The sequence below is a fragment of the Branchiostoma lanceolatum genome, chromosome 19, assembly GCF_035083965.1.
Source record: "Branchiostoma lanceolatum isolate klBraLanc5 chromosome 19, klBraLanc5.hap2, whole genome shotgun sequence".
NCBI classification, from domain to species: domain Eukaryota; kingdom Metazoa; phylum Chordata; class Leptocardii; order Amphioxiformes; family Branchiostomatidae; genus Branchiostoma; species Branchiostoma lanceolatum.
In genome coordinates this window covers 4,825,595-4,846,691 of record NC_089740.1, presented here as the reverse complement: position 1 = coordinate 4,846,691, position 21,097 = coordinate 4,825,595, and the positions used below count along the sequence as shown (strand labels likewise).

The 21,097-nt window shown below is 39.1% G+C and overlaps 2 protein-coding genes across 2 annotated transcripts; both read left to right on the top strand.

Moving 5' to 3' along the window:
- Positions 1-440: 440 nt before the first annotated feature.
- Positions 441-12,986, top strand: LOC136425441 (dTDP-glucose 4,6-dehydratase-like). The gene is made up of 13 exons (XM_066414297.1): positions 441-549; positions 1,674-1,735; positions 2,342-2,398; positions 2,806-2,854; positions 3,121-3,209; positions 3,697-3,810; positions 4,574-4,665; positions 6,595-6,656; positions 7,251-7,430; positions 8,152-8,237; positions 8,868-8,981; positions 9,527-9,628; positions 10,401-12,986. The coding sequence occupies exons 1-13, from the start codon at positions 501-503 to the stop codon at positions 10,452-10,454; spliced, it is 1,110 nt and encodes a 369-aa protein (XP_066270394.1). The 5' UTR covers positions 441-500; the 3' UTR covers positions 10,455-12,986.
- Positions 12,987-14,568: 1,582 nt separating this feature from the next.
- LOC136425879 (uncharacterized) lies at positions 14,569-16,111 on the top strand. Its single transcript, XM_066414809.1, has 2 exons — positions 14,569-15,861; positions 16,043-16,111. The coding sequence occupies exons 1-2, from the start codon at positions 14,569-14,571 to the stop codon at positions 16,109-16,111; spliced, it is 1,362 nt and encodes a 453-aa protein (XP_066270906.1).
- Positions 16,112-21,097: the final 4,986 nt, after the last annotated feature.

Sequence of the window (21,097 nt, the reverse complement as noted above, 5' to 3'; positions counted from 1 at the left end):
ATCGACCGATTCCTCGTTTCACTGACAACATTTATTTTCACGAGGAACTCGAGACAAAATTTATCGCGTTTTCGAACATTTTACGAATGAATGAGTGAGTGAGTGAGTGAGTGAGTGAGTGAGTGAGTGAGTTTTTTTGCACAACAATTTCATCGGTGACAATGTATGGCAATGTACAGATAACATGAATAATACGAATAACTATTTTACATGTAGTGACACGACAGTGGATTATAACAGCTATCAACATCCTTCTCAAGATAGTAACAATTTTGTTGGGATAGCCGTGAAATATGCAATTTCGCGGACATGTCAACGAGGACCCCTAGCGGCGACAACATTCATTGCACTTCTACAATCACCTGCATCAAAGAGGACCCTAACTATTCCCTGCAGTTTTCACAAGCACTGCAAGATGTACCCAGTGAGCCATGAGCGCGATTACTTCTCCCACCCCTATTTTCAGTAGTGGAATATCCCAGGTAAACAGCTGATCCAAGATGGCAGCAGTTGGCATGGATGAGAAACTTCGCGTTCTAATATTGGGAGGTAAATATATAATTCGAACTTATTTTTTTCCAAAAGAAGATGTCAATCTTTCAAGAAAAAAGTACTGTTTAAGAAAATGAGTTAAAACCGCCATATTTTGTATTCTGGCACATTTTTTTTTCGGACTTTTGAGTCAGCTTAGTGGAGTGGGGAGGGGGGCGCGGCAAAGTTGTATTTACTTCATTCTCGCCATGCCGGATCTAAGTGTGTTTACATTCTCTTTATATAGAAGTATCACGCCTATGTGCCGGAATGGTCATATAGATCTGCCTGCTGTGACGGGTTTACATTGTCAATATGCCATATCCTGATCTAATTCGTTATAGTTCACGATATAAAGTTACCTTAAAACTAGCCGTGGCGACTCTTTAATCGGGTATATTTTGCTGTATGTCTAAAGACTCTTTTACAGGGTAATGTAAAAGAGTCTTTAGACATACAGCAAAATATACCCGATTAAAGAGTCGCCACGGCTACCTTAAAACGCCCCTTTTGTTGGAATGTTTCAAAAACTTACAGAAAGCTCGGGTTAAAAAGGCAAATGTCTTAATTTTTTCATTCGCATTGGGGAATTGGTTGCAAACTGATCATTCTGCCCTATGAATGTGTTAAAAAAACAGAGTTAATTATTTGTGCTACACATACTTCAGGTATGCTATGTTAGTTAAGCGATTACAGGGTCTTTTTATAAATATGAATTGGTTTTTCTTTTTATTTCAGTTGAATGTGTGATAGTTGTGTGCCGATTTATTAAAAATAGAGAGAACCCTAGCGACCCAAAAAACACCCCACCCAATAAAATCGTATGTTGTTGAATAAATGTATTTATTGGTTCCACCCAAAATATGAGAAATTTAGTGTGGGTTGTTTGTTCCCTGTTTCTCAACAATGGAATGATTATATAACTAGATAAATAGGCTAAGAATGTGCTTGTTCATAATGATACTCTCCAAGCAGAGGTTTGTTGGGGAAAATTGCGACCTTCTTAATTCATATGCCCCTTTTTTTGTCAGCTCTCCCCAACAAAACAAAACATGTAATAAGGTCACATTTTTTCCTGACAACCTCTGCTTGGAGAGTACTTAAGGTTGTGTCTTGATATTCTGTTCTTAATGCAATTACAGGCACAGGATTTATTGGAAGGAACCTAGCAGAGTATTTGGTGTCAAATGAGCTGGCTTCTAAGGTTGGGATAATAATTTCTGATTTTTCAGTCGATAAGACATATGTCATATATATGTTTATACATAGTTTGTGTGTGTGTGTGTGTGTATGTGTGTGTGTGTGTGTTTGTGTGTGTCTGTATGTGTATGTGTGTGTGTGTGTGTAAGTGTTGTGTGTGTGTGTGTGTGATTGTGTGTGTGCATGTTTGTCTGTATGTGTGTGTGTGTGATTGTGTAAGTGTGTGTGTGTATGTGTGTGTGTGTGACTATGTGACTGTGCCTATATGTCCTTCATCTTCAAAATGTTATTAATACATAATTAAGTACAGTGCATTGATGTTATTATATAAAGATACACTTTTATGGAGAGGAAGGAGTTTATCATGGCAAATATTTATTTCCATCTTAAAATCAATGATAGTTTTGTGACAAGCGCAACAGATGTCCAGTTCCCACAAGGCATCAGGGTCGTAACCATAGCAACTGTAACAGATGTTCCACTCCCCAAAAGCATCAGGTTTGGTAACCATAGCAACCGTTTCCCTGACAACCATAACAGATGTTCCATTCCCATGAGGCATCAGAGGTCTAAAGTCGTAACCATAGCAACTCTTTTCTGTTATCTACAGGTGCGAGTAGTAGACAAAGTGCCGCCAGCCACAGCATGGTTGGGAGGCACACAAAAGGTATTGTATACTAGTATATATAAACTTTTTGAAACAATAAATGATAGTCTTACTAGTACCCTTATATTGCCACTTGTGTGAAAGCATTCAGGTCTTTGTCAAATATATTTGAAGTTTTTTTATATTGCGCTTTTCAGTTTTCAAATTGAAGAATAAGAAAAAGTTAGTCTTCGCTGTTGTAGCAAATTTTTTTAGAAGGATTTACATGTGTACTTCTAACCTGCGGTTTGAAAAAAGCTGCAAGGGAACATGTAGTCCAAGCTTTAGTTTCCAGAAAAAATTGGAATATCTGAAAATGAAGTATTTGCAAATTTTACTCTATTCACCAGTCAAGCCATATTAGTTATGAACAATTATAGGGGCAAGTTTTCTTTACTTTTTTTATGATTGTTGTTTTACCATTGCAGGAAATATTTGAGAGGATAGAGTTTAAGTCAGCTAATCTTATTAATCCAGGTAAGACTACTGTCTCTTCTTTTTTCATCTCTCTGGGGTTAAAATGACAGTTATTCAAATGAGGTTGAATCAATCATTTTGATGGAACCTCATTGGCTAAACTGTTGGGTAGTAATTAGGGTCTAGACTTTTTAGTTTTTATTTTTGAAATGATAGTTGTTTTTCAAAATGTGCCCAAATAATCTTCCTAACTACATTATCTACACATGATAAGTATTCATTAATTCATAAATATTCAAAATATGGATATGAAAATCTCTTTGCAGCATCCGTACAGAGGGCGTTTGAAGATGATGTGACCTTTGACCTAGTGGTGAACTGTGCATCGGAAGGCAGACTGGGCCAGATGGAACCGGTGAGTTTCCTGATTTTTACAAGAATTTCTTGTTTGTTTGTTTATTTCTTTGCTGACTAGTTGGTTAATTGGTTGGTTGGTTGCTTGCTTGCTTGATTATTTATATGTATGAACCATATGCCACTTTAATTTGTTATTTAAGGCAGCCAGAGCATTTTATGAGACATGAAAACTGGAAATATTCTAGTTGCTTTATCTTTATGATTCAATTAATGCCTCTGTTAACCACATTTGCGTTCAGATTTCTTATCAAAAGTGCGTAATAACGGCACAAAAATAATGGTGATTTTTTAGTTTCATGCGCCTACTGTAAATACTGTAGATAAGTATGTCACTGTTACACTGTTAGGAATGGTTCATAAAATTGTCCAATCACATTTTATGTATCAAAGCTGAAATGTATGTACAGAACAGAAATATGACCGGTTTCTATGTTACAAGCAATCCGATTGGCTGACATTAATTACAGCCCCTATACCACATGCAGGTGTATAATGAAGGAATTGTGAAGCTGTCTGTCAACTGTGCAAAGGAAGCAGCTCGGAGGGGAGCACGGCGTTATATAGAACTGTCCACAGCACACATCTATGCACCAGACAAGGTAGGGAGGCAGAACAACTCATAGAAGAGCAGATGTAAGATCTTAGTGGTTATCAAAAGGCCAACTGTACAAACTTGTACAAACTGGTTTTGAGAGTTTCTGAGGCAGTTTTAACCAGTTCTAGCTTGCTGTGGCTGGTTCGGCATGATTTTGTATTTCCCCAGATTCTCGACTCCTTGACAGTAGTTTTTTTCAAGGAAACAAGACTTTCAAAAGACTGGTGTAATAAAGTTTGAAATTTTGGGAAGTTCGTTCCATAGTGTTGACAGTTACAGATAAAGATCCTTTTTTAAATGAATTTTACCAACACAACATACATGTACACATTCAAGCTAAAATCATATGTACGTTGATGAAGGTTGGACATCCAAGTAACAGTTTGGATATAATTGAAAACAGTCATCACTTGACAATTTTTAAATCCATCCATTTGCTTGATTGAGTTACTATAATTATCTCTATATACTGTAAAATCAATGCATTTAACTTCACATTTTTTTTTGCGCTAAGGGTAAAATGGAGTGTTCGCGGTGGTTTTAAGTTTGCAGCAGCGCTATAGTCCCATACTGCTACAGTATTGGACACAAATGTTTGCGGTTGTTTTAAGTTTGCGGTGAAACGGGCACCATGAAAACTATGAACATAAAACCACCGCAAACATTTCTGCATTTACACATAATAATGCATAATATTGCATGTATTTTGCATAGATATGGCACAGTTTGTTTCCTTTAGTTTGCTAATGAGAGATTTTTCTTTGTAGGTTTCGAGTACAGAAGAATGTAAGACTTCTCCATGGACAGACATCGCACAACACAAGCTAAAGGCAGAACAAGAGATGAGCAATATTAAAGGGTAATTAATAACTTATCCATACAGAAACCATACATGAAATCCTTCACAAAATATGTGGAAAATAGAGTTTTAAAAGTACTTGTGCTACATATACTTCAGGTTTGCTATGTTAGTTTAGCGATTACGGGGTCTTTTTATAAATATGAATTGGTATTGAATTTTTCTTTTTATTGGAGTTGAATGTGTGATAGTTGTGTGCCGATTTGTTAAAAATAAAGAGAACGCTAGTGACCCCCAAAGAACACCCCTCCCAATGAAATGGTATGGCTACCCTGCAACGTCAAAAATTCAAGATGGCGGCCACCACACGGATCCAACAAAGGTTTTGCTACGCAAACCTGTAATTTGCTTATCAGCATTTCATTCTGTTGTTGCCAGGATTTTAGCTAGGATTTATAGACAGGGCATCCAAAAATTGAGGGGGGAACCAGACTACCCCCATGCGCTCTATGGATGAAAGATTACCTGGTAGCTTTGCATGTCAATCAATAAACATAATAGCCCAGTCTCTGATATGAGGAAAAAACAAAAGTCACAGTGTGTGGGGGGAACACGTGTACATGTGTATGTAATCACTAGTACCAGGAAATCATGGTGTCCTCTGGGTGTCCCCTGCAAGAGGAGGGTGTCTAATTTCTTTGTTCTCTTAGTGTAGGGCGTCCAAAAGACGCCCTGACGCCCTGCTAGCTAATAGCCTGGTTGTTGCCATCTTCTAGTGCATTTATTCTAATAAATTATTCGGTGAAAGTGCCTTATACACTACATTTTGTACATGTGCTATCCCAGTTTTTCTTACCGTAGCATTGGGATTAGTGTTAGATTACTCCGACATGTGTACTTTTCATTCGTCTGTCATTCTGTACTTTGTCTAGTACTAGCTCTTTCCTTCTGTCTTTGCTACAGCTTTTACACTGCTTGTCTTCGGCGTCATGTCTCATGTACGTAGTCCTTTGCTCTTCCACTCTTTTGTTCCATCTTGTCATTTCTCTATTTTCCTCTTAAAGAGTCTAAACTTTTCTTTTTAACCTTCTCCCTGCTGCCTAAACCTGTAACCAATACAAATTTGGGTCCAAAAGGCTACTGCAGCACTGAGAAGGTTAACAGTGTTAGACTAATGTTTGCTAGTCTTGATTTGTAAACGGTAACTTGATTTTAGCTACTTTAAAGGGACGTATTCGGCATATTGTAACATGAACATAAAACAAAATTCACTGTTTTTGGTTATCTTTCTACATCATTGATAGAATGTGCCTTATTACATTGCACAGCAATATTCATCACGTATGGATGCGACTTTGTAGTATCGTGCGAACATCTTGAAAAAAAATTATATACGCAATCCCCACCGCCGCTTGACTTGTCTGCCATTTTGTCCAACATTCCGACGAACCATCGCCGAACAGGCGATCGAATGCGTGACGTTCTGAAGTTTGTTCACTTGTGGTGATTTTCCTGTGACGCTCGATCTCCGACCGCAACGGTCGATTCAGATTTTTCTTAGTTTTCTACGCTGGCTTATTTGCATATTGAAAAATGGGGGCCGCTACAATATATGCAAATAAGCCAGATTTTGCGCATTTTGCGTTTTTTGTCGTTTGTCAATGATGGAAACGAGACAAAATGACGGGAATATGTTGGAAATAAGTAACAAATCAGTTACAAATGTGAATCTGAATGTAGATTTTTCAAATTCTTAATATTTTTAGTTTTTGCCCACCAGATTCTACAATAAGAATGGTCACTAGTTGAGCCGCTAAAGTTTCATCATCGCAAATATTTGATAGTTATCATTTCAGGCAGTGATGTTTATTCCCACTGTTAAAATCAAATGCTGTGACCTACTCCCTTTCCCCTTAACAGCTAAGATTGCGACTGCAATTTTAAATGGATTTACAGTAATAAGTTTTTGTACACTTTTTGTTTCTGCAGGTTAAATTATGTGGTTTTGAGACCTGCCATAGTGTACGGACCTGGAGACAGAACTGGACTCAGTAAGTCAAAATGTACATTATTAGGCCTCTCTAATTTGATTATAGGGATGTTCCTGTAGCCAACTGGTAGCAGCCTCACAGTTGAGCTCCTGGTTCCAATTACAGGAGTTACCATTCCAATTACAATGTTGCTAACTGGGAGACCCCAGTTCAACCCTGGGAAGGGCATCTTGGTTAGGGCTGCAGCCGTCTTTCAGAAGGTATACGTAAAATGGGGTTCCATTTACTAGGAGGTACCTCAAGCACGCTAAGGGGAAGGGCTAATAACTCCTCCCTGTAAAATATACCCTGCTACTGAAACAGCAAGGAAACTTGCTACTTTTTTTTAAGGCACTATAAGGTGAACAACAACATTAATACTGATTTCATTAAATCCTGACCTGGTCCTGATACTGTTTAGCAAAATGTCATCTGCTATGTTGAAAACACCAGTCCAATTCCATGGTGCAAGGCACGAGTTTCAATCGATAGGAGAGCCCTGAACTATGATGGGCTTATGTAAAAACTTGAGAACTTGACTTTGAGGTATATTTAGCATAGTATACACATGTACAGGTAGCTCCCTTTTAAAGACATGATATATTATAATTCCAGCTCCCAGAATGTTGGTTGGCGCAGTCTACAAGGAGCTTAAAGAGACGATGAGATTGCTGTGGTCGCCGGAGCTGCGTACAAACACGGTACACGTGACGGACGTGTGTCGGGCAATATGGCACATCCGATCCGCGGGAAACAGCGGACAGGTCTTCAACTTAGCAGACAAGGGAAACACAAGTAAGTGTTTGCGTCGATGTAAAGAAATCTATTAGGAGAATATAAAAACCATGTGTCCAGATGAGCCTGATATGCAATAAATGTAGATACATTGTATCTATTCTTTAGAGAACAGAATACCATAGAAATACTGTAGAGAGCTTTTATGTGTAGTGTCTGTATACTGCCTAATATATAGTATCTCTCTCTCTCCAATTTTACGTCTTTTATTCCCCATCATATGGGGGTTGGACGTGCTTGTACATAGATGGGGGAGCCCCAGAACTCCTCAGCAAGTGCAAGTCTTTTTAGTAGCAAGAGTTTTCACGGCTGGATGCGCTTAGGACATGGGAAATATGTGTTAAGTGCCTTTCCCAAGGGCACAACCTCTAGGTGCAATATAATTGTCTGGACATGTCTGGGTACTCCACTGGGGATTAAACCTGGGTCTCATTGGTTCATAGCCAGATGCTCTGCCACTATATGCCACACAGATGCCACATCATATATGGTTTATAAGTCTGACAGCAAAAGACGATTATCAAACTTCTAGCCATAATAAGGTTATAGTTGTTGATTTTCATCGCTTTTGGTGCAGGTATTTTATTTGACAAAGAAGTAATAACTTAAACAACTATGTGTTTAGCTGTTTTTTTGGTTGAGTTATAAACATTATTTACCAATATTTAACATGTACCAACCTGATAGAGTTATTCACATGATTTTCAATGTATTTCCTCAGCACAGGGCCAGGCGACTGAATTTGTGTCACAAATCTTTGGTATCCAGTATGAGTTTCTGGGGTCGGTCATCTCCAGTGTAGCCAAGGTAAGAAAAATATGGTTAAAACAGTTGCATGGTCTTTTCAGATGGGGACGTAAAGCCGGCGGCCCCGTGTTTGAGGGAGCTTTAGGGCGACAAACCTCTGCCTGTAAAAGAACCCAACACACTTATCGAAAGAAAGTAGGGGGACCCGATGTGCTTGGCTGACTACATGAGCTGTAGCAAAACCATATTGCACAACTAGCTAACCAAAAAGTGTAATGATTTGTCCTCAGTCTGAGGTCTCCCAATTAACCTTTTTTCCAAGTGCCAGTGTAACAGGCCAGACTGTACCCAGGTAATTTTGTACGTTGGTGCAGTCTTGCCAGGGGCATAACCTGGCCTGCTACACCTGGTGTAACAAGATTAACCAGGGTTGTACAATTGAATACTGTAATTCACTTTATCTTCACGGTAGCAAAATTTCACTGTGTAAGGAAAATTGACATTTTCACTGAACTTTAACTTCACGGTTACGGCAAGTGATTTATAGAATGGATGTGTGAAGGAATCATAAATGATAACAACAGGTCTTTTTCACGTTGATGTTAAGATCACAGTACAGAGGTGACCGTGAAAAGAGTGAACATAAAGTTACAGTGAAAGAAACAATAATCACAGTAATTTTTCTTTCAGATCAGCCTTCCAGAAATTTGCGAGGAGCTCAATGAAAAACACATGGAGCCGTGGTCAACTATCTGTCAGCGTAACGGCATTGTTAACACACCTCTCAGTCCCTTCCTGTACGAGGTAGGCCAAATGCCTTTGCCCCTGAGGCGTCGCCAAAAAGGGGAATATTGTATCTGTAGGGGTATTTTACACGAGTATACGGCATAATCTTGACATTTACAAGACTCTGTTATAGTTCTTGTTTAAGATTTTGAAATTAGTTATAGACTTTCGGATTAAACCTCTAAAGAGAGACAGAAAGATTTATAGTTAGGTTTTGCTGACAGTCTACTTTCTCTTTGCCTGGGTGCCATCCGATTGCTACCGGGGCTCCTACATGTACACTCGCTGCCCTTAAGAAATATTTTCAGGGTACCGAGTTTAGGAGCCTGGATAGTAAACAGATGGCGCCCAGGCTACTTGCTCTATGTTGTGCACCAAAAATGTTCCTATTCTTAAAAATGAATTTTGAGCCCTGTTAGATAAATGTTATAAAGAGGTCTTTAGGTTGATTGAATAAAGAAAATAGATTTTTCTCCACATTTTAATTTTTAACAAGTATTAAATGTAGTTCTGTACTTGCCCCCGATGTCTTTAACCCACACACTGCTAATGTGTATCCCCAGGAGCAGCTGTACAACAAGCACCTATGCATTGACGGCAGTGCAATAGAGACCACAGGTTTTACCTACCAACACCCTCATCTCACAGTCGACAGTCTACGAGAGGTAGGTATATATTTTACCGTATTGCATGGGCTTTGAAGCCGTATATATTGCAAAGGCTTCCAACAAATCATTTGAACATACTTTGGGTACTTTGCGTGCACTGCTGTCAAAAATTAAAATGCCGGATTCAGACATTGGAATTGACGTTGTAACAATGTTTTTGTTTGAGGACACAAATCTTCTAGTGCATTTTGCATTGAAATGTGTGTTTTTCGGTGAGTGTGACATGAAGAGATGAGATGAATAAAACATGGTGTATTCCGCATCGCCCTCGGTACCAGCCTTCCCGTAATTGGACCGGTACCTCGGGTGATTGAAATATACCGTGTTGTATTCTATATGTCTACCATCATATTAGATGTACTGTAAGCCTTGAAATATTTGTGCTTGTTTCTTGCCTTTGCCCTTGTAGAAAAGCGTTTAACTGAAGGAGAATTACAGTATTAATGCATTTTTAAAAGTGTGTGGTGATTTAATTTTGTGGTAGGGAGACAATATAATGTTCACAGTAGTTTTTAGTTCGCGGTTATACCAAAGTGGTTGGCGGACAGCAGACAGAAAAAGCAAAATTTTTTGCAGTGTTTTTAAGTTGCAGTGTTGAGGTTGCTACAAAAACCACGAACACTAAACCACCACAAACTTAAATGCATTACAGTACCCCAGTACAATGAACCTGTAAATACTGTACATAATCTCTGTCACAACCAGTGGAAGAGTAGCTCCTGAGCAACCTAACTTGGTTTTAGATCACTTTCAATTTCTTTTTCTGCAGGTGGTTGAAGGGTTCGCTGCTCAAGACCTGTTCCCGAGGTCTCTACTGTCGTGAGGAACACCTGTTCTTACCACACGTGCCTACATTGCACCTGTCTATATCACACCTGTTGTACACCTGTCCATACAACACAGACTTTTAGCTAGAATTCATAGACAGGGCATCTAAGTTTAGTAGCCTTGCATGTCAATCATTACAGCTTTGCGATAGCAACCCTGTTCTGTTTTTGCTTGCAAGGATGCAGGCCGCCATGTTGGATGTGACCATTTTGTTGGGAGGGTTGTTCTTTATGTCGCTAATGTTGGGTGTGACCATTTTGACGTAGGGGTGTTTTTCTAGCTAGTTCATACTGTCCCAGTGTCTTGTATGACAAAAAAACAAGTGGCAGTGTGTTTTGGGGAACACATGTACTTGTGTATGTAATTACCAGGGAAAGGATCCTCTGGGTGTCTCCTGCAAAAGGAGGGCATATAGATTGTTTGATTTCTTAGTGTAGGGCATCCAAAAGACGCCCTGACGCCCACCTAGCTAACAGGTCAGGGATCCATGGAATGTGGGAAAGTGTTTTTGAACTTGAGCTTTTTGATAACGCAATAGCAGCCTATGAACAATTTACTTCCAGCCCTTATTTTCAATGATAGGCCAACTAAATGTACTTTAGAACGAAGCCAACAAATTTTTAGCAATCAAACATAGGAATTCCAGCTTTACCTCCCATTCAAAAGGACATCCAAAACTAGGTACCCATTTTTAACTGAGCGGAGTGAGGAAATTCTTGTCAGGTGCCATTCCCACTTTTAGGATTAAACATCAGAGCCTGATCGAGATTAGAACCTAGGACTCTTGATTCTGAGTCAACTACCCTAAACACAATGCCACACTATGCCATAGACTGTATAGTGCCTATGATAGTGTCCTTTCTAAGGCTGGTATATATAAAGTTATAAACATTACTTGATAATGAGCTATATGAAACAAACTTAAAAGCGGTCATATCTTCAAGTTGCCATTTTCACAACAAGGATTTAGAATAATCAAATAAACCTTGTTTTTTGGAGCTTTTTTTGGTAACATTGAAACACCTATTGGTGGCAAACATATACAAGAGAAATCTATCAACAGGTAGTTAATTTTAGTTTTCTTTAACCCTCTCTCTAACACCCCTGCCTAACACTATACTAGTCTTAACAGATTTGGTGCCAAAAACTGCCACAGTGGGGAGAAGGCTAAGGGATGAAACATGCCAGTTTTTGTACAAACTAGAAAATAAGAAATGATCACACTTCCCTTTAAGATAATGATTTGGCGTAGCCAATATTGTAAAAGGGAAAATGTTCGCAGGGATTTAATTTCACAGTCAGTAGGGAGAAAATGGAGCGTTCGCATTGGTTTTAAGTTTACGTTTGAAACAAGCAGGCAAAAGACTGAGAACAAATATTTTTGCAGAGGTTTAAGTGAAAACCACAAACATAAGATCACTGTGAACATTTCCTCTTTTACAGTAACCCTTAAGTGCCAAGGCCTATCAAATAGGTCAAATCAAGCTGTCAGTCAAATATCAGGGTTAATAAGGTTAACCGTCAATACACAACTACAAAGGGCTACCAATGCATTATTATAATACTAAATCTATTTGCCATTTTGAACAAGATAGCTAGACACTTTCAGACCAGTTTAGCAAACTAGAGAGTTGATGTTATACATGTACCTGCAATCAATCAATCATTGAATCCATTTTGACATACATGTAAAATTCTGCCAAATTTTTGAAACCGCCTTAGGTTTTTGAAATATCATATAACTTTACAAGGAGCTGATATCAAGATATAGAAAATTGAAAATTAGGTCTAAGAATTAGCTGATTATTAGAAATGAAAATATATCTTTTTCATGTACTATACCATCAATGTGCCAAGACTTTATAGAGTGTTTATACAAGAAATATGACTAGTAGGTTTGTATTATGATATTGATAAATAAAAAAGCAATTTTTAAGTTCTTCCATTAATTCCTGTTGCTATAGCTGTGCTTTAATTATGTAATAGGTACTTTTTGTGTGTTGTTAGGCCATATTATGTAATATGATCATATAGATATTAATATAGTAATTGTGTTGATTAGCTAACATATCGCCAAAACCCCTGAATCTAAGAGAAATGTTATTAAATTGATAAAGTCATTTTCTATATTTCTGATGTCTAAATCTAGCAGTTTTGTACATGTATATTTTCCACCCCATATACTTGGAAAATATGGAGGAGACATATTCTGCATTTGCTTGCAAATGTCTTTCACTAGCAATAGACTTTGCTGTTACTGTCAAACGTAATAGTGCAATAGATATAAAAGCAAGGTGCACATTCGTGCAATTCATATCTTTAGCTGCTTTTGAGTGCAATTATAGTATGCATAAATCTGTATGGACATATAAATTTAGTTTAATATAATACATCTATTAGTAAGATTTAGTATATGGTTGGAGAAAGTAGTGCCAAGAAATGGTGTGTACACTGCCTTCTTAGAGAGTTTTTCAAAGAAAGATTTTCTGTGTGTTTGTTAATATTAAAGAAGAAAAATTGACTGCAATTTTAAGGTCTCTGCTCTTTTTGTGTTTTTCATTGGGAATGTGTGTGAGTTTGTTTGTGTGTGTGTGCATGTGTACGTGTGTGTGTGTGTGTGTGTTTGAGCCATTTGACTTGAAGAAGGTGACTGTCCAACACAAAATCTGCAATTCCAATGCGACACATTTTCCTGACTGTTGTACCGACACTAGTCACTAGGGGGCGTCTCTGCACGAACCAGTTGTGACCTCCATGAGATGAACTGTTTGTCTCTCCCTTTGTCAACACTACAAGTTATTATATAATACCTTTAGTCTTTCATGTAATAGAACAACTAGCGCATAAAGCCCGTGTGAGCAAGAACATGAAAATAAAGATCATTAATTATGATGAACAATATAAGGGACAATGCCAAATGTTTTAAATAATACTCATATATTCTGCATTACATGTGTCACTTACCGCCGTGGAAGGATTTAAAACAAACATAGAATTTGTCTGGTGGGGAGGGGGGCACAACGTTTACATGCTTCTTGCTATTTCCAACGAGGAACTGACAGAAAAAGAAACAGTGTCTCTTGAAATGTAGACAAGGCCAACCTGATTTGAATATATGGATGACATATTCTGGGCACCTCTAAACTCATGTGACTCAAAAAAGAAAAGTTGTCCATTATGAAATCTATGTGGTCAGGAAGGTTTAACAAATGACTGAAGACACAGAGTATGACATATCAAAAGTTTTTGTTTATTTTTGTCCTTTCACATCTTTTTTATTCACTTATGTATTTGTTTATTGATTCGGCATGTAAATTCCGGGGTTGCCCAACTAGCCGGAGGCTATTACTAAGGGCGACTGTAGGTTTTGGACCATCGCACACCGGGGCATGCCCCTACTCTTTTTCGAAAGGTGTGGTGGGTTCTTTTACGTGCGCGGGGTGTGGCTCTCCCCAAACATGGGACTTCCATTTAACGTCCTATTCGAGGGACGTCCCTAACCCTAGATGAGCTAGGTACTCATTTACAAGTTGGTGAAGTCAGAGGTCACCAACCGGGGCACCACTCATTTTATCTAGTCTCCCAGGTATCTTTTCTATCATGTAAATATCACGTTAATCCTTAAATATTCACACTCTTTTTATAAAGTAGGTGTCACTTCTGATAATTGTCGTCGTATTTTATCAATAGTTACGCAAATTTTTTTAGCCTAATTGCAAAATTTTCTTCATTGATTTTATACAACTCACTACCGGGGAGGGTGCCCTCCCGTGTGGCTCTCTGGCTTTCCATCACGCCCTTGTTTATTGTGTTAGTTGGACTAGGTAGGTAGGAAACTCAGTGAATTCTTTTACTATCATAATAATTGTAGCTATTGATTATTAGAAACAATTTAGTCGTAGTGTTTGTAAATTACATATTGCCTGTTTTACCTTGTTGTAGCAATGTGGTAGCATAGCTGGTATATTGACATGCAAATTAGCCTGGAGTGGTGTGGCAGCACCTTCATAATTGAGTTGATTCGTTTGTAATTTAATCGTGAATGGGATTGTACACGTAAAATGCAGATATTTGTACATGTTTTTGCCCTTGTATTCATCTACGCAACTATGGCCTATCCATCCAACTCTCTCAGAGTGATCTATCTTAATGCCAGAAGTGTTAAGGCTGTGAACTACCAACGGAACAAGTTGGTGCAACTTGAAAACTTAATCCATCTGAACTCCCCTGACATTCTGGCGATTACTGAAACCTGGTTGAACTCTGATGTTCGTGATCAGGAGGTCATCCCTTCGGACTTTGCCACTTACCGGAAGGACCGCCAGAACACCCATGCCAACAAGACTGGCGGGGGTGTCCTACTTGCCGTCAGGACATCAGTGTACAGCACGCGCAGGGTTGACCTTGAACCACAGGACGAAATCATGGTGTGCGAAATCAAACATCCTACCTTCAACAAGCTTGCTATTGTCCTGTGCTACAGACCCCCATCGGGGGACTTGGCTTCGTTCACGGCAAACCTGTCTTCGGTCATGGAAAAAGTACAAAGGGAATATCGCATGTGCTGTCTCCTTGGCGACTTCAATATCCCCCGGGTTGACTGGCATTACTGCACAGCTATAGGTGAGGGGAAGGAGGCAGACTTCTGCGATCTAATCAACAATAATTTTCTTCATCAACATAACCAAATTCCCTCAAACAAAAACCACAACCTACTTGATCTCATCTTCTCAAACTGTCCTGAGAGACTGTCAAACATTGCAGAGTTACCTGCTGACTTTGACACAGATCACACTATCCTGGAGTTTACCTTTAAGTGCAAGCTTCATCCGAAAAGAGGCATTCCAAGGAAGGTATACAACTACAAACGTGCTGACTGGGATGGCCTAAGAGCACATCTTGACCAAACTCAACTTCCGTTGGTTATAGAACAACACCAAGATGTCGACCCTGCTTGGCAGTCTTGGCACTCTACAGTTAGCACAGCTGTTGACAAGTTTGTACCCTGTCGTCAACTCAAGGACTCAACTGTCCCGCCTTGGATTGACAGTGATGTTCGCCAACTCCAAAACCGCAAGAGTACAGCGTGGAGGAAGGCGAAAAGGACAAATTCCTCCTCACACTGGGCTAAGTTTCGTAAGCTGCGTAATAAACTTAAGAATCTTCTGTCTAAGAAGTACAACACCTACCTAAGCAGTCCGTCTTCAACCCTGAAGGAATCTCCAAAGCAGTTCTGGGCGTTTGTTCGGGCCAAGTCTAAATCCAAGACCCTTCCACCAGTGGTACAGCTCGACAGTACTATTGCGCAGTCTCCAATGGAAAAGTCGTCCCTGTTCAATGACTATTTCTACTCCACGTTCACTAAACCAGACAAGGACACTACATATCCTACTATAGATACTGTACGTGTCGATGCTTTATGTAACTTACAGTTTTCGGTTGATTCGGTTTACAAGGTGCTTGCCACACTAGATCCAAGCAAGGCCTTAGGCCCCGATGCAATGTCTCCTCTTGTTCTAAAGAAATGTGCTGACATTCTCGCACCTTCCTTGGCTCTACTGTTTAACAAATCTATTGCTTCAGGGAAATTTCCTACTGACTGGAAAGATGCCCACGTCATTCCTGTCCACAAGAAATGTAGTAAAGGGGTAGTTTCCAACTACAGGCCTGTTTCCTTACTTTCTACTCTAAGTAAAGTCATGGAAAGGTGCGTACATGACAGTATATCAAGTAGACTACACGGCTCAATACACAATCTACAGCACGGTTTCATGAAAGGCCGTTCTACAACAACCCAGCTTTTGGAAGTTTACCATCATGTTGGCTCAGTTCTGGATAAGGGCGGCCAAGTTGACATGTTGTTTTTAGACTTTGCTAAAGCTTTCGACTCCGTTCCCCACAGTCTTCTAGTTCACAAATTACAAATGTTCGGATTTTGTGGAAATTTTCTGTCATGGATTAAGTCCTACTTGTCGAACCGCCGTCAAAGAGTGGTAGTTGAAGGAAGTAAGTCGGAATGGCGTCCCGTGACGTCAGGAGTCCCCCAGGGCTCTATCCTAGGTCCGCTGTTGTTTTTACTCTATATAAACGACCTACCTGACTCTGCCAGTAACTCTATGACGGCGCTTTTTGCGGATGACAGTAAGTGTTTCCGTGAGATCCGCAACACAAATGACTGTATGAAGTTACAAGAGGACATTTGTTCACTGCACGACTGGAGTAACACATGGAAGCTGAGTTTTAATCTATCCAAGTGTAAAGTGTTGAGATTTACTCGTTCCAAGTGTCCTATCACTTACAACTATCACATGTCAGGTTCATCTTTAAATGTATTGGACAACATGTCTGACCTCGGTGTCACAGCAAAATCGGACCTTAAGTGGGACAACCACATTGTCAGTACAGTAGCTAAAGCAAATTCATTGCTTGGCTTTCTTAAGCGTACCGTAGGCTTCAGTTCAAACTCTGACATTCGGAGAGCGTTGTACCTCTCCATTGTCAGAAGTGTACTGGAATATTGCTCACCAGTTTGGAGCCCTACGTCACGTAAGCTAACAGCCCTTCTTGAGGGTGTCCAGCGGAGGGCATCGAAATTCATTCTTGGGCCTTCCGCAGGTCACCTCGACTACAAGTCAAGACTGTCTAGCCTAGGCTTGCTACCTCTGTCTTACAGAAGGGATGTATCCGATGTCATAACATTTGTTAAGTCCCATGCAAAGGTGTTTGACTCGGATGTAGCCAGGCTAGCTAACTTTCCTACAAGAACGCCCCGTAGTCTTAGAGCATACATGTTAGTTCCACATAGAGTAAAAACTTCAACATTTGCGTCCTCATTCATACCTCGCTTTATCACAATATGGAACAGACTTGATGCTGTAACTAGAAGGCTAGGAGCAAGGGCGTCAAGCGCAAATGATGTGACTACTTTCAAGAGCAATCTCATTTCATTCATGAGAAGCAGGTTCCGCCAATCATTCAATTTAGAAGACCCCTGTTCTTGGTTACTTGCATGCAGCTGCGCAACTTGCGTTGCAAACAGGCCCCGCTAATTTGTAATACCACCTCATTATTGTATCTTGTGCAGTTTCTTTAATTTATTTCTATCTTTGTATTGTATATCTTGTTAAGTTAACTTAAGTTGAATACCATGTTGATTCATTTATATTGGTCATTTATATTGTATTATTATGTTTTGATATTGTGTACAGTTTGTATGTTTCGGCATGGCGGCCTTGAAAAGGTGACCCCTGCGGGGGTTCACCTGTTCCGCCATGCCTTCCAGTTTTGGAGAAGTGTAAATAAATAAATAAACACCTGAATGGAGTGAGGAAAGTCGTGTTAAGTGCCTTTCCCAAGGGCACATCTTCTTTGACTTTGTAAGACTTCGCTAATTAGTATCCATTTTCCGATATTTCTTTTCAATTTACGGGATGTATTTGCTTAATTTTCAGCCTCTTTGATTTACATTATGGTCACATATAATTTTTTTAAACGGAAAAAAAATTATGTGTGCGCGGATGCCATCCATATAGTCAAGTCTGTGTGGCCGAAGAAGACTAATAAACAATAAACTTATTACTAATATGGCTTGCGTATACCCTTATAATATCAGACGGAAGGATCATTGAAACTACATGTATCACTTAATTCGGACAAAGAAATAGAGGTAGAAAAACTATTTCGAGCTCTTTATACAATCCTGAATGCCAGACTGCTTCCAGGGCCTGCACAGGCCATCTCCTCGGCTCTAGGGCCAACACGCCCCCGAGGAACTTTTACCACAGCCCCCTGAATTTGTTCCTCAATCACCGAACTTCCTTGGGGGCACGTTGGTCCTAGAGCCGAAGATCTGGCCTGTGTAGGCCCTGGAAACAGTCTGGCATCCAGGCCACTCGTTGCCTTGCCAACATAGGTAGCGATCAGTTGGAACAAACTAATTAATCATAAACTTAACAAGACTTGTATCCAGGCTACTGTTTTCCCGCATCCTGTAAGAAGAATATCAAATATTGTTTAGCGGATTATACATGTAGTGGTATCATAATCTGATCATCTCACATTGGCTTATGTCTGCTATCGGCATATAATCCGATTAACTCGTTACCGATTACAATGTGTACAAATAACAGCAAACAATAGAACCTGTCCATTTCGTGTTGATCGCATTATTGTATTGTTACCGGCTGTGTCAGGCACAGAAGCCGGGCTCCCTAGCAAAAACTGCCGGCCCTCTGTACGATCCAGTCCGCCGCCGCTAATTTCTTTCTCGTATACGGTCGTGGCCTTGTGAACGGTCGTCGCCTTTTTATATGTATTAGCTCGCTACGCCAATTTTAGTGTATTAGTACGCTCTGATGTTTCGTGGCGTAGTTGATAACGGTTTAGTTTTTTTGACTAGCTCGGGTTAGAACTTTCTCTTTTTCGATATCGTTCGATGATCAAGATACTGCCTTGCATTTGTAATTGAAATGTTACTTTATGAAAGCTTTTTACATTTTGTCAGCTTCCCAAAAGTTATGAAACGCTCGGATATGGCGACGACCGTTTCAAGTGGGACGACCGTTTTTACAATGTACAATGTGTTTTGCCATTTCCAGCTAGTGTAACTGACTTGATTTTGGGGAGAAAGGTTATGGCTGACCCCAGGGTACCTTATTATTTGTTTGTTACTGTTTGTAACTTTCCAGCGCAACATTCATAACCCAGAACACGTGATATCAATACTGGAAGTTCCACTGCAGTATTTTAGAAAGTTGCTAGAGGGCCAAAAATCTAATAATTTTCAGGTCTCATAAGATATACCTAACGTTACATATCAAATATCAATGCAATCCAACCATGCATTCTTGATTTGTGCTGTTCACAAGCACACATCCACTAACACACGAACCCGAAAACATAACCTCCTTGGCGAAGGTAAACAAAATCTCCGGCTTAGCTACTGCCCCTCCCCCTTTTGTATGGTAACGGAGTCAAATCTTTCGCATGTATTTGTCAGTAAAACTACAGCTCACAAAAGGGCACTAACGTATATAATTCAAGAGTATAACACTTGAACCCCCCCCCCCCAAATGTTCTTTGAAAAACTCCTTTGCAAGTGGGTGCTTGGTTGCCAACAGATTAAAAGTCATTAATCCCCCCCCTCTACTGTATGGCAACCTTTGAGCCGGACCGACGTTGAATTTCTATAGAAAAAGACTTCGTTGTTCCCTTTTTTAAATATGTACAGAGAGAACTTTATTGCGTGACAATTGTAACAGGTACAATGCACAGTTGAAGTACTGTTGATATCTAACAATTTTAAGGGACTAATTTATTTCAAGGATGATAAAAGAGAATAAAGTAATCTAACTATGCATACTTATACTCCAGAACAGTATTTCAATAACAGTATTCTGCATTATGAATGCATAGTATTGTCTCGTTATTGTATAGAGTTTTATATAAATTGGCTTACATAGGTGGATCTATGAACAGGGCATGAAAATATCATATTGAATAACTCTGTTTTTGTATGTGGTTATATTGTTTTACATGCAATAGACAATCATATATGATAAAGAAATTGATACAAATTGAACTGAATATGATCCTTGATGTAAAATACAGTATATGGTTTGAAATACAACAAAATACACAGAACTTACAGAATTCAAGTCTTTATCAATGAAATTCGTTTGAACTACTAATGAGATTTTTGATCGTCCAATGGTTGCCCAAGGGTCGCTGTCTCATTGGATAAGTGGTTAATCTAATTATCACTGGCATCAGCACCACCTGTTATCGCTATGTTAAAGTCCGATGTAACGGTTTTATTTGCCGAGCAAGGTTCAAATTTGTCCACGCACCAATCACATGTCCGACTCGATCAATTCAAACTACTGTTTAACTGAAAATCATCTTATTCAATGACAGTTATAACAAAAATAGAGCAAAAATAACTGTCTGGTGAATATACTGTGGAAAAAATGTGTTTACTTTTTCTTAACAAAAAAGCGACTTTATTGAATAAAGAATGGACTCCATGCTAGCTATGAGTGAATTTTCAAGTTAAGCTAAGTTTTTTTTTAATATTCGAGTTATTACGTATTGTTAGCACATAGGACGTGCCTTTTTCTGGACTATATTGCATATAATGTAAAAAAATGGATAATATTTCTGTTATATAATATGGATAATGATGTCAAATTAAATTGTGAAAACAGTCATTTTTATATCATCATTGACAAGCGAGTACATTTTTGTCAACTGTTGTTGTACCGCCATTTTTCTTTTATTATTTCATACATTAAAAAAAAACTATGACACAACATTAGTACAATCAAATGATATACTATATGGATACAAAACAATTAAATCGTGTAGTTTGGCCTGATAAAAACAGGGTACTTAGTGTGTGAGAAGTTTATACAACGGTGTTAATTATTGTCGACATTATCACACCATGAAAGACCGCTTGTTTGCGCATACCTGCTACGCCTGGTATGCAAATATTAGTGGAAGAATTTAGCCAAACCCCGTCCGGTGACCTTTAACCTTTACCGTTAATGAACAACCAATGAAAAAAAGGCGTTTGAAGAAAGATAAAGTTCAAGCAAACCCTTAAAATATCAACTATTATCTTTGTAAACTAGCTCC